The sequence below is a fragment of the Aythya ferina genome, assembly GCF_964211825.1.
Source record: "Aythya ferina genome assembly, chromosome: 5".
Classification (NCBI taxonomy): Eukaryota; Metazoa; Chordata; class Aves; order Anseriformes; family Anatidae; genus Aythya; species Aythya ferina.
In genome coordinates this window covers 18,110,763-18,124,211 of record NC_140301.1, presented here as the reverse complement: position 1 = coordinate 18,124,211, position 13,449 = coordinate 18,110,763, and the positions used below count along the sequence as shown (strand labels likewise).

The 13,449-nt window shown below is 38.6% G+C and overlaps 1 protein-coding gene across 11 annotated transcripts in view; it reads right to left on the bottom strand.

Annotated features, from left to right (window-relative positions):
- LTO1 (LTO1 maturation factor of ABCE1) overlaps positions 1-13,169 on the bottom strand; it is a 29,747-nt gene extending 16,578 nt beyond the window's left edge. For 2 of the 11 annotated variants that reach the window (XR_014693379.1, XR_014693381.1), the window contains exons 1-6: positions 13,039-13,145; positions 12,840-12,945; positions 10,632-10,702; positions 9,187-9,304; positions 8,690-8,795; positions 475-547 (exon numbers count right to left, since the gene is read on the bottom strand). Coding sequence is in view for 6 of the 11 variants with exons in the window: in XM_084520237.1 (XP_084376363.1) it covers positions 8,721-8,795; positions 9,187-9,304; positions 10,632-10,702; positions 12,840-12,945; positions 13,039-13,106 (438 nt within the window). In the remaining 5 variants the exon portion in view is untranslated. Of the gene's footprint in view, positions 548-4,935; positions 6,054-6,350; positions 8,874-9,186; positions 9,305-10,631; positions 10,703-12,839; positions 12,946-13,038 lie in introns of those variants that run through there. The other 9 variants (XM_084520237.1, XM_084520235.1, XR_014693383.1 and 6 more) reach the window with 8 other exon arrangements.
- Between the last annotated feature and the right edge of the window lie 280 nt (positions 13,170-13,449).

The window sequence follows — 13,449 nt, the reverse complement described above, 5'->3', positions numbered from 1 at the left end:
ATATAAGAAAGGCTTTAATGTCATCTTCAGAGCACCAATTCGTACACAGAAGAGTCCCAAATTTATTTTTTGGAGCAGTCACTACTGTACACAGATTAACACTAACAGCTTTACCTCTCAAAAAGTTGCATCTCTGGATGCAGGAAGTTGTATTTAGTAGCTGCTAGAGGTATTCCCTCTTACACGGTGTGAAAAAAAAATAAATCCATTTGTGTGGATTTAATCTCTCTTCTCACTTTACTTATGGCTTACACTACTTTCTCATTTATAATATCTTTGAAGAAATACAACTTATATTTATTTCAGGTAAATGAAACACACATGTAGCAACCCATCTCAAAAACCGAACATCAATCTGCACACTCACTTGAAGACAGAAACAAAAGATCATCCTCTCTCACGTTCACAATGCATACTAAGGGACAGTCAGTACAATCTTCCCTGCTAATACGTCTGTCACGTTCTGAAGCCTACCTGAAAGCCAGAGACTGCCCAGTCAAATAAGACTTGGACTACATCTGCTCAGCTCTGACTAAACTGGCATGAACTGGAAAAGAAAGAAGCAAAATATGAATTTAATTAGGCAAATGTTTCTAAATTCACACTTGGTAACAGATTTGGGGTGGGAGACTGTATGGTGATGGGAATCTCCTCCCCAGTAGTAAGATGCCTTCAACACAGGTAAAGCCAAACAGAGCAGCCTGGGACTGCTCGTGGTGACAAACACAGGAAGAAACAACTGGTTACGAGCCTTGGGGCTGCACAGGGCTCCACACACTGATATCTAACACAACTGAGAAAGCAGAACCAAAGGTGGAGCCACCCCATGCGTGGGCCAAGCTGCAAGCCAGGACCTGCCATGCTGACTGGTCTGGGCAGGAGTCCTCTTCCCTGGGCCCATGTGGTAAAGGCCGAGGGTTTGGATTTGTACCTGGGGTGTGTGCATATCACAGAACAGAACTGCCATCTACTCACCATTCCCAACCCAAGCAACTAAATCTGAGGTTATATATTGCTGAGTGGTATGGCTTTGTTATTTCTCCCATCCCAGCTGACCGCCCTGTGACACTTGCCTGAATCCACCCAAAGGCTGTACACCGCTGCTCGGCCTCTGTGACAGCTGGACAAGTCACCGTGGCCTGTGAGATGTTGCCTGCAGTATTAGCATCAGTCTTCAAGGAGCTGGGCTGAGATGGACAAATCATTTAACACAGGCCACTAAGTCACCACCAGAGCATTACGACAACTCACCCGAGCCAGTGCAACGCAAGTGACCTGGTGTCCTAAGTCACGGCTCTGATGGTAAACTGTCTGAAACAGACAATTGAGCATTTTGATGTTTTATTTCTCCTTTTATTAGATTTTATCACTGCAGATTGATTGAAGACATGGTATTATTGTGGTATTATTTTTGAACAGCTTTTTTGCTCCTTGAATACACACAGGCCACAGTTCTTTGCATTTAGTTGCTGGCCGCGTTAACTACTGGAGACTGGGCTCTTCAGCAAATTTACGCTACTCGTTATAGGTATGTTCTCTCTACAAGCACAGGCGTAACATCTTTTAAGTTTTCCAGAAGGAATCAACAGCTTTTTACTCAAAAGTAAACATTATTTCTAATAAACCTACTACATTTATTTCATGTTTTCAACTTAATGTACCTGCAGCTGTTTCAGTCATTAAGTAGGATCACTTTGTTTCTTTTAGGCAACGCATTTACCAGCTACGTATTGATTCTGGTTTCTCTTTTCATGGCAGCCCTTGGACTGTGAAGGATCAAAAAGATTCCTCCCTTACAATATCTTTCTAATATAAGAGAAACTATTCACCTGCCTTCATTCCTGCATGATAATGCCCAACAGAGTTGTAGAGTCAAACAAGTATATGCCAACTCTTGCATGCCTGTGGGAACACAAGTGTTCTCTCATCTTCAAACAGTTCTCCAAACGTCTAAATATAGTCCTTCATGTTTTTAAACCCCTCTGTAAACATGCTTCAGGTGTATTCAGGGGCTCTTTCCACATCTCCCATAATTCTGCCGAGGGAGCATCATTAGGCAAATTACAAGAAAATCTCATTGAAAACATCTCTCCAGATTTTTCTCTAATGTTGTTTCTCTCTCATTATTTCTCAAACTAATTGATGCTACTGGATTTTTTGCAGTTTGTCCTCATCTTATTGCATAAGAGAACATGTATGACATACAAATGTAATGGGCCAGACGCTCACCACACAGTTCCAGCAGTGTACCTACAGTGAAACTGGTTTATGAATTCCCAAGTTGTGCTCAAATCATTCTTCATCTTACTAAGCTGTCCTGGATATGACACAAAAATGATGCTCAAAGTCCATGTGGTTTTAGGATGACAATGTGCTTGACTAACTGCACCACAACCAAGGTGTCCTCAAGAAGAAAATACACTGCAGATACTTAGCTTTAGCTTTCCTATAAAAATAAAGTAGTATTATTTCACTTGTATTTCAGAAACTGACAAGTGCTTATCAACTTTTTTTTTTTTTTTTTTTTAGGTAAATGAGGGTCTCAAAAATTCAGTGTCTGCACATACGCTACAGGAAAAAAAAAAAGCCAGTTTAGAGAACAATGTAGGCATGTGTTTTTAAACTACTGTTCGTGCAGTCTGGTCAGGACTGTGTGACACAGTATACAGTGTTTTGTCATCCAAGGAATGTCTTTGATCAAGAGTTTATGCAAGAAGGAAAAAAAAGCCATGAAACCCTAATCCGTTCCCACAGTCCAGTAAACGTGAGCTGGACAAACAGTGGACAATAGCAGTAAAGCTTGCTGCTGGAACAATAGCTGCAACTAAAAAAATTAAAGGGTTGCTGACTCACAGTTCCTATAATCAAGAAAGATTCCATGCCTTGTTGATTATTCCACAGAATCCTGAAGATGCTGAAGGTTACAAATTGTAACTACATATTACATGGAGATAAAGCGGCAAAATATGCTGCTAAACAATCAAAAAGAAAAAAGACAAATACTGACGTTGATTCTGCCTAGTGCAGAGCTGATATGCAAAAACTGAATAAGCAATCTTCTTCCTGCCTAAACAGGACTTTTGCTAAAAGTAAACTCCGTAATTTTATTATAAACTAAAGCAGTTTACTTCTTTCTGACAGTGCACTACTATTCTAGGTGCTATCCATACAAATTCTACACTACAATCAAACTTGCTGATGTTTCAGTACAAAAGCTATATGCTATTTCTTGTCCTTATTCAGGAATCTTCTGCACGTAACTTTGTCATGCCAAAAAAACAGCCACACAGAACTGTGGAGCTGGTTCATTACTCATGTATATGAAATACGATAGAACAATTAAAAATATTGTACAGCAAGCCACTTCACAATCAACTGACGCTTACTATGGCTTTAATGTATTTCATATAAGAGTGAACGGCCACTACTCTGTATTAATGAGGATTTCCAAAGCCTTGTATGTTGGCTATGTTCAGGGGCACTTAATGACCATGTTTCCATTTGCAGAGTACTACCTCATTTGGCAGAGCTGTGTGTTATTCAAGAGTTGCAAAGTACAGAATCTTAGGATGAAGAACGCTGCCAGAATATAATGATTACACTTCAGAAGTGAACACTCCTGTGATTAAGGAGGAATATCCAGCGTGAAGCTAAAGAGATACTCAAGTTAGTTCCAGATGAACTAACTAAGGACAGCGAAGTGCCTCAGTACCAGATTGCTCCAGTTAGCCTTGTATGTCGATTCTGGATACCAAAACTGGAAACCAACTGGAAACATGCCACAGGACTCCCAGATCTCCGTTCTCTCTGGTGATATATACATTTCTGTGGTAAAGCGTACTGTCATAACTTTGTCCACTTAAAAACAAACAAAAAACCTCTGGCAGACTATAAAATGAGAATCTTTGTGGTTACTTGTCAAACTATGAAAGCTGAAGTTTTAGGCTGTAATTAGACCAGAAGCCATAGCCATGAGAAGTTGCAAAGGGCAGTAATCAAAGGCACTAAAATTTATGCTGGGAAGCACCAAGAATATGAAGAATTGTAACATTAGAAGAAATATTAAACTTTTTATTATACATCAAAACCTTTCTCTTGGAGAAGGTCCTGATGAGATGTATCACACACGTTGTTCTACCTGCCTGGTTCAGCTTTTTACAACCTCCTCTGGAGTACCCTCAGAAATAAAGATTATAATCCAGATGAACTTCAGGTAATTCTAATATTTCAGCAGGTTTCAAACTATAGGCCTAAAATCATTAAGAACACCAACACTGTCAAAAACATTTAGTGCTTCACATTGCTATCACTGCAGAAATTGTTTAAGAAAGCCCATGGTGGGGGGGGTGGAACTGGATGGTCTTTAAGATCCCTTTCAACACGAGCCATTCTATGATTTTGTGACTCTGAAAAGTTTTTAAACCAGCCTCTATTTTCTCTCCTTTAGATGTCATATACCCAGAAAGCTGGCAACATGAGTTTGCACAGGTTCTATGCACAGACTAGAACGCACTATTGCTTACATACTTCATACCTCAATAGCAATCGGATCATAACCATAACCAAACAAGATATGCCAAACTGGGAAGTCAGACTTTCCTTACAAATCCAAATGTAATATGTCGTAACCAGGAAAACATAATAGGATCCTACAAGGCTGATTTCTAAGTGAGAAATTGCATATACAGATATATATATATATATATATATATATATGTTTCTGATTTCATGCATTTCTGTTCATTAGAGACATATCTTCAGAGCTGAAATTGATTCCATTCATATTACAGCTCATGACAAATTAAAAGAAAGCATGCCTACTTAATGAACGAGCATTGCAACAATGAATTTAACTTGGAGACTTTAATCACCATCCCATTTTTTTGCCCTCCTTCTCTGTATCCATTCTAAAAATCTGTCCGTAGAAATGCCGCCTCAGTAAAGAGGCCTTTACTGTACACACGTAGTACAATGACGCAGATAACACACAAAGTCAGATTTACACGTGCTGGTAATGGTTGATTGGGTATTACCAGCTGACGACCCCATTGCTGTAAGACAGCACTGAAATCAGCATGGAATTCCACAGGGAGTTGATTCTCTGTAGTCAGAGCTCACCTTCCCACTGATGCCTCAGAACTCACTATCTCTTGTACTCGTCACGTAACATGGAAATGAAAACTGCAAGTCTTCTGGACTGAAACAACTTCAGTACATTAGCAATAGATAGCTTTGCATCCATTTTTAAATGGAAACCTACATTCAACAGCCTGAGCTGAGAGAACATCATGAAGAAACAAAACAAGCTAGAACGCAGTCCAGACAAGTCAGAAATTTGAGAGTTAAATGTTTCAAGCATTCCTCCCTAACTGTAACTACTGAGCATACCTAGAGGTGGTAAATACAGCAATATATTTTAATATATTTTAAAGACATAGTACCTTCAATAATTTTGGCAGAATTTTTCCATCCTAACTGATTTTATCAGATCAAGTACCTCCAGAAAAAATTAGACCTGTTTGACCATACAGCACAGAGCCACAATTTCCACATCCTACTTTATTAATAACCAATATAATAATCTACAAGATTAATTTTTTTTCCACACCTTCCCCTCCCAGAAATAAAAGCAATATTTAAGTTGCACAATCAAGCGTTCAGACCAGGAAACGTCTGAATGACCATGTCCCGCAGCAGTTTTATTCAGCCTCTCCACACACAGATCATCTGATAGAGTTTTTAATTACAATTTAATAGTTGCTTCCACCAGAGTCCTGACAGGATGAGTAACCAGGATGTGGCATTAATGAAGCCATTTATATGTATTTTTTTTTAATTTGTTCCAGATTTCAGGAAAGTGTTAATAAAACAGCAAGGGCATGAAAAGAAGAGAAAACATATGCTTATGACTCACAAAACCGAATAATCCTTTGAAGAGTGGTTTTGCTAAATTTTGATGGATTTTTTTTTCAGTAGCGCTGTAGTTTAAGCACATGCCTTTCTTTCACACGTGTTTGCTAACTCTTATACTCCTCATTTTCCAGGTAACTCCCCTGAGGAACAGCCAAGAATACAAACATGTAAATAGCCACTCAGCGTTAACAAGTAGCATGTTCTGAAGTATTCAAGCACTTAGAATGCAAAATTATTTGCAAGAAGTCCCACTGGTTAAGGCGAACCAATATTCCTGATTTAATCTGGGCTTTAGCTCCTCAGCTGTAAGTACAGTGTAAAAAACCCTCTGTGGTATGCTGTTACAGCTCTAGACATCACAGAAAACCCCACAAATCTGTTGCAAAAACATTTTTAAAACTTTGCACTGAAGAAAGCACATGATTACATATCCAACAGAGTTTTTAACTGTGGCTCATTTAATACACACCATCATGCCCATACAAGACTTGAGACAAAAGATACTCAGAAAAATACAGATGTTTGGAATAAAAGATTGCATTAGCATGAACACATAAGTAGCTCAAGGAAAGGCCTACGAGGCAACCCTAAAGATGTCATATCCCAGATTTTTTTTGAAATCCTAGATGCTTCTACCATCTTTATGGTTAAATATATATTTTTATGTTTACGTTACAACTTCTCAAACAAAATTAATGTTTAAATATATGAAATAGTAAACCAATAGTAGAAATTTAGCCACCAAAACAGTTTTCAAAGTAAGTAATTATCTGCTTGGTCTGCAAAGATCCTTTTCATCCTTAAGCCAACAAGAATAATTTTGTACATGATACAATCTCTAGAGTGGCGTTTTGCATATGACTTACATATCATACATTTCTAGTAATCAAATGCTTCACTAACTTTGAACTCTCACATCCCTACCCTTGTCTTTCCATAATTTGTGCAAACCATGTACAAAGATTCCAAAAGCGGCCACATTATAAAATTGGAATACTTAGACCTCCAGCGTTTACTTCTCTTTGTACACTGAGAGGAACATCAAAAGTGCCTTTTTGAGACCAAGAACCAGCTTGCGGGGGGATCGCTACCGAAATCTCTGTATTATGTTTTAAGCAAAAAACATTTTGAGTCAATCACAGATGAATAAGTAGTATCATTTCATTGCCTTAAAGTAAACAGGTAAAATACTTTGATTTGCAAAAATAAATTATGTTGCGGATCCTGAGACAACTTTTTCAAATCCGGATTTCTATCTTAATAATTAATAATTATTAAGTCAAATTATGTTTCCCTAGCATGTGGTCTTTTTGTGTTGTGTCTATTTATTTTACAGAGATTATAGGGTATGCTATTCTTTTGTGCTTTCACTTAAGTTTCAAGTACATGCACTTTTGAGCTTGCTCTGGTTGCCCAATAGTTTTAAGTTACATACGAATTAAAAGTTGTACTTAAACTACCATAAATGAAGAGACCATCAATGCTGTCATGTCACTTCCAAAGTCCCAAATGAAGAAACAGGCTACAAGTAAATCCTACCTCAATACTACTTTATTTCAAAGATATTCACCACGTCATCAGAAGAGCTGTATTATGCATGGATATATTCTGTACTCTTTACTTGAGCAACTTCATCTATATAAATATTTGTGAACTATTACAAGAAGCATTACTTACAGGCCATTTTTATGCACTATAAAAACCTCCTCCACTAGATGGCTCTGGCACTACGTGCATCAGAGCTAAAACAAGCACACCAGCAGCTAGTTATTAAGAAAGGCATCTGATATTGGCAAAGTAATATACTCAGGAACAACAGCAACAAGATGATTTTGAAATAAAGTCCATATATATACGCACATGTATTTAACAAAACATTTTTACCTTTGAGTTAAAAAAAAAAAAAAAAGGCAGAATATATGGTCTTCACATCCCAGATGCAAACGCACAATAAACATTTTGAAAATTCAAATTACTTATTTTCTTGTATAATAAAAAAAACACTATACAAGTAAAACAGACGTGAGGTCTAGATGGCACCATGAATCATTCAAGAATATGGCAATACTAACACATTTCCTTCATCTGAGAGTGTTTGCTGTGCATATAGCTTCCAATATGCATGCTAGTCAAATTTCTCATCATGAAGCTAAACTATGCCATGTAAACTTAGCCAAATAGGCATACGCTACAGCTGATGAAAGCCTTCTAGAATTCATTATACGACTGTATTGCAAATGGTATGCACTGACATCTAACAGCCCAACCTAAAACAACTCTCAGGTAAAATACTTGACTGTATTTCTCAAACTTATATAGTTGAATAAATAGAGACTAAACAGCATATTTAAGCGTAGAAAATAGTGCAAATTTCAAGTTCAGAGTTGCAGCTACTTTATGAACTGGTATCTTAAAGTCTTCTTCCTTTGCATTCTGACTTCACTTGTCATTCTACTCTTTAACCACAGAACTGGTTGCTACTGCAAAGTCTGCAGGCAACTGATTATTTTTTACTTCACCTAAAACACCTACACATTGTGTAAACGGAATGATCTATATACATAGATTTTTTTTTTTTTAAATAACATACATCCTTTAAGTAAGGAAACTTCACAAATGCATGTTTTCCTTTTCAGGAAAGGGCTAGTGACGAATTAAAGTCGACACTTTCATTTAACAGGTTTTTAGTGTTTCCATGATCTGTAAAGCCTGGAGAGAATAAATTATAAAGGACATATGAGGAAGAACTATTAAAAGATCACTGTTTTTCCCTTACCACTTTGATATTTAGCAGATCTTCGCTTTGTTTAAAATGAGTAAACATTTTTCCAGTTATCTGTTCTTTTAATATTTCTTCTTTGTTCATCCATGTTTATCTTCATCTGTTATATTCAAAATGTTAGTGAAGATCTTTCAGTACTGACTCTAAAATCAGACTGAATATTTAGCATTGAACAAACCTAAAAAAGAATACATGAAAGTTTTTCAATGTGTCTGTTTTCCAAAAGAATGCTCAATAAAACTACCAATTCCTCCGTTTCTCTTTTTCTGGTCCTACTTGTAATTCATTGTCAAATAATGTTTTTCCTTTAATTTCTTTCCTTTAAAAAAAAAAAAAAAAAAAAAGAAAAGAAAATGTTGCATTTGCTATCACTTGGGGAATTTCCTATTCTAAGTATTTTTATATTGTGACTGCTTTTTGAACAGATTTAGAGATTTCTTGCAAAAATTAATACTGTTTTGTGCTAAAAATACCAACTTGATCCTACAAACCTGTTTAAATTTTCCTCTGATTTTTTCCAGATCTTCTTGAAGCTTTTCATAAGTGGCGTCTTCATATGGGAACTTCTGAATCATTCCTATTAATGAATCCAGAGCCTTTCTCTTTTTACTACAAAACAAAACACAATAATGAAAATTAGCCTGCTATAGAAGTTCTCTGTCGGTATGAAAATGATACCAATATTTTATAATTCAGGGCATAGAATCCAGTCTTCCATCCTTCTTTCAACCTCCCTCATTTAACTCAGAAATTAAGCTGTAGCACAACTGACAAATTTAATGTTTTGTTTTTAACTTACCTGGCAAAAATGAAGATATATTCAAGAAACATCAAAATTACCAATTAGATGACTGAGTGAAATAAAGAAATGCAATAAAAAAGTTCACCAGAATACATGTCAAGACAGCTGAAAGCATGGTGGCAATTCTTTCAAATAAATTAATCAAATCTGGACATAAAATAAAAGATTAGGTTATTCCAAAGGAAAGTAATCAATGCATGGAAGTATATGCACCTGTGCAGCAAAACACAGAAGTAATGAAAAAAAATGAGGGGAGAAGATGGGAGCAAAAGAAATGTAGCAAGATCTATTTGTGATACACCTCTAAAACAAACACTACCTTCACGTATATAAACCACACAGCAAAAGCGCGGTGCAAGATAACTTGATTTTGTATGATCTCTATACTTCCACCCCGAAGAAGAATTCTAATTTTTAATCAATAATATTGTTTAGCTATTAACATGTCACCCTTTTAACAATATCATACCTTTTAAGTAGTTAGAAAAGGTCTATCAGTGGTCAGTACACTTGATTCTTTCTGATGCTGAAGTGGTGTTACTAGCATTTCATAAGCTTGTATTACTTTCCATACAGATAACAGAATGGAAGTCATAGAAAAATATAGGTTGTAAAGGAAGTCGGGAGGTCATCTAGCCTGCCTTCCACCCAAGGAAGGACTAACTTTAAGGCCAGAGAAAGTTACTTGGTACCATCTCCAAACATATTTTGAAAAATCTACAACGATGGAACTTCTGTTGTCAATGTGGTCAACCTGTCCCACTGCTTAGCTGCTCACACTGGTAAGGACTTTCTCTTTACACCCTATCAGAAATTCAATAGTTTCAGCTTGTGAAAGGTGGTTATTATCCTTTGCACACTGCTGCAAGAAATGAGTCTCTAGGATTTCCCTTTATGTAGTACAATTAGCTATCTCCTTTGTCTTTTCTTCTTCAGGGTGAAGAAACCAAGTTCCCTTATCCTCTTTTCAGTATCACGCGGTCCAGAATATGATATAATCCCAATGAATCTCTGCTCAATCTTCTGGTTTTCAATATATATATTTTTTAACTTGGGAGGAGGCAAAACTGAACAGTATAATTTGAATAATCTGAAAAACTATTGAAGGAACTTTTTTTTTTTTTTAAACCTTACCTGTTCTTTTCATCTGTGCATTTGCGGAGCAGACACTGCCAGGTCAGCGCGAAGCCAAGGTAGCTGCCAATCTAGGAATTTATAAGAATACCATGAAAAAAAATCATTAAACATATGCATACAGATCACTAAACAAACGTATACAAACAGTACTACATTATATCCCACTCTTCAGGAAACAAATCATTGCCTATACAAACACATTTCATGTTGAAAAGATCAATAAATTAGGGTAAGATGAATGAGGGATATCTGTGTTACCCAGTACAACAGTCAGAACACTTCTTGTAAGAAATCTGTTTAGCATCAGATGACAACAGTATTTAAAATGCAGCATAAACAGCAATCCTGCAAAACACTATCCATACTTTATGCCCTCCGAACCTCAAAATTTATGAAACTGATGTATGGCAGTAGGAAACAATTCAGAAACAACCTATTTAAGATGCTTTGGTAAGTATTTGTTTTTGCAGCAGTGTCAGCTTAAGCAGCTCCTGTACAGCCCCAGAAAAAGCTGTACCAGCTTGGCTGAGGGAGCGGCCAAGTCAACCAGACAGGAAAACACATTTTTTCTGAGTTAATATGCAAAGAATTTTACTAGCCTAACTCATGAGGGTAGCACAGAATCAGAAAGAAGCACAAGAAGCTGACTAAGCCAGTCTTGCTGCCAGAGAGCTTTTCATTACAACTGTAATCAAATAGGAATATACAGAAATATAATAGGAATACATGTTCTTCAATGCACCAGCTTGTTAAGTCAGCTGGAGTTTCTTTCCAAAGTGATTTAGCATTCACAGAAAAACAACACAGACACTTAAAACATAAGTGAGCTGACTTTGAGGTAGTTAAGTCCAAAATTATAGCCTAATCCCACTTCAGTCCACATGTGCATACACCTGCCATTTAAACATACAAAACATAATTTAACTTGGAAATTCCCATAACCTTCAAACCACTTCAGAGTACAGCAGCAATGTCTGGGAATACCAGTCTCCTGGCAGTTATGTTTGATATGGTACACAGATCAGCTTTTGTTACTTCGTGTATTTTATTTATTTATTTATTTATTTTAAGGCTCAAACATGGGTTTGGGACTTAACATCTCATTTAGTGCTTAAGCATATTTGAAGTGAGGCGATTTCACCTGCGTGCACCAAAACTGCTTGGAGACTCCAGGAAGGTGGAGACAGCCCACAGACTTGGTACCTAGCTGCACCAAGATGCCGAGGGCTGGGGACATGTGCCCTTGGATGCTTCACAGCGGTATGCTCAGCAGAATTAGCAGCGCCCTACTAGGGGCACAATCTTCTGCTTGAGCCCTAGTGGATACTGCGTCTAATACCGCCTAAGGGATGTGATGGGTAACAGACATTTTATTCGTAACATCTTAATTTAATTCTCTATCAAGCAAGGCCCCTGTCAGATCAGTACTGTAATTCTACTCAAGGCTGACAGTTCAAAGACTGCCCAATTCATCCCTTCACATGACTCCCTATCTACAATTTTAGTCTCTTCGGGAACTTCCCAACATAAGTAGATCAGTGCACTTCTCCTATATCATGGCCTACACAGGACAATTTTGCATACAGCCATCTGTGTTTAGAAGCTGCTGTTCAACACTGTTTTCTTAGAACTTCAGAGCTGTAGCATCACTAGGAAAATATTTAATCACTATACATCTCCATATCACACCAAGTGTAAACCAAAATTTTATAATAACCATCCTTTCAGAATTTGGGTTTACCGATTTCATTTCATAATGGATTAACATAATTGCTGCTGTTCTTCCAGTAGCAATATTCACCTGACAAACTCTCCCAGTGTTAGAAGTATCAGAGAGTACAACGCAGACAACGAGAATTGTCCTGTTGGAAAGTGACCTGGGTGAAGAACCAACATCGCATGGGTTTCCCTAATGCTGAACCACAGAGGATGGTCCGGGGGTTCCTTGGCCACAATTTTGGGTTAAAGAAGTCAACATACACAATTTGTCTTGGGCAAGTTTGTTTGATTTCTCTCTTATCCTTCCTTTCAGGGAAACAAAATAATATCAAAATGGGATCAAATAGACTCAGAAAACGAAAAAAAAAAAAACAAAAAACAAAAAACAAAAAAAAAAAAAAAAAAAAAAACAAAAAAAAAACCTATTTAATAGTTTCCTCGCGACACAGCCCCCAGCCCCGCGATTTGAGGCGCCTTCCCCCTTACCTCGGCGCCCACCCTGGCCCCGTGGCGCGCCCCGTGCCTCCTCCCCTCAGCAGCCCCGGCGTGACGGCCTTCGGCGTAGCCCTCCTGGTAGCCCTCGCCGTGGAACCTGCGGACACACACACACACACACGGACGGTTTCTGACGCTGGTTCCCACTTCACTTTCTGGCGTTTAGACGCCAGGTAGGGGGGTGCCCTACCTGTGCTCGGCCATCACGATCTCCTCGAACATGTCCGGGCCAGGCCCCGGGGGCGCGGCGGCCGCCATGACGCCGCCAGAGCCCTCCCTCAGCACGGCCCCGCGGCGCGCGGCAGGCCGGGAGCGGACGGCGAGCCGTTGGGGCCGCGCGCGGGAAACGCACGTTGAACGGCCGCCGCCAGCCCCAACGGCCCGGGCCGGCCCTGAGGGCGGCAGGGGGCGGCAGCGCGCCGCCGAGAGAGCGGGGTGTGACGGGGAGAGGGAAAAGGGAGCTGTGGGCAAGCTGCGCCTCCCTCCCGTGACAGTACCGGGATGGATCCTTACTGTGCGTTAAGTTATGCCAGCAGCCTGATTTCTGGATGGCGCAGCTTGCGTTTGTTTTCCTGTCAGCCTAGCTGGCGGTTGGCAAACA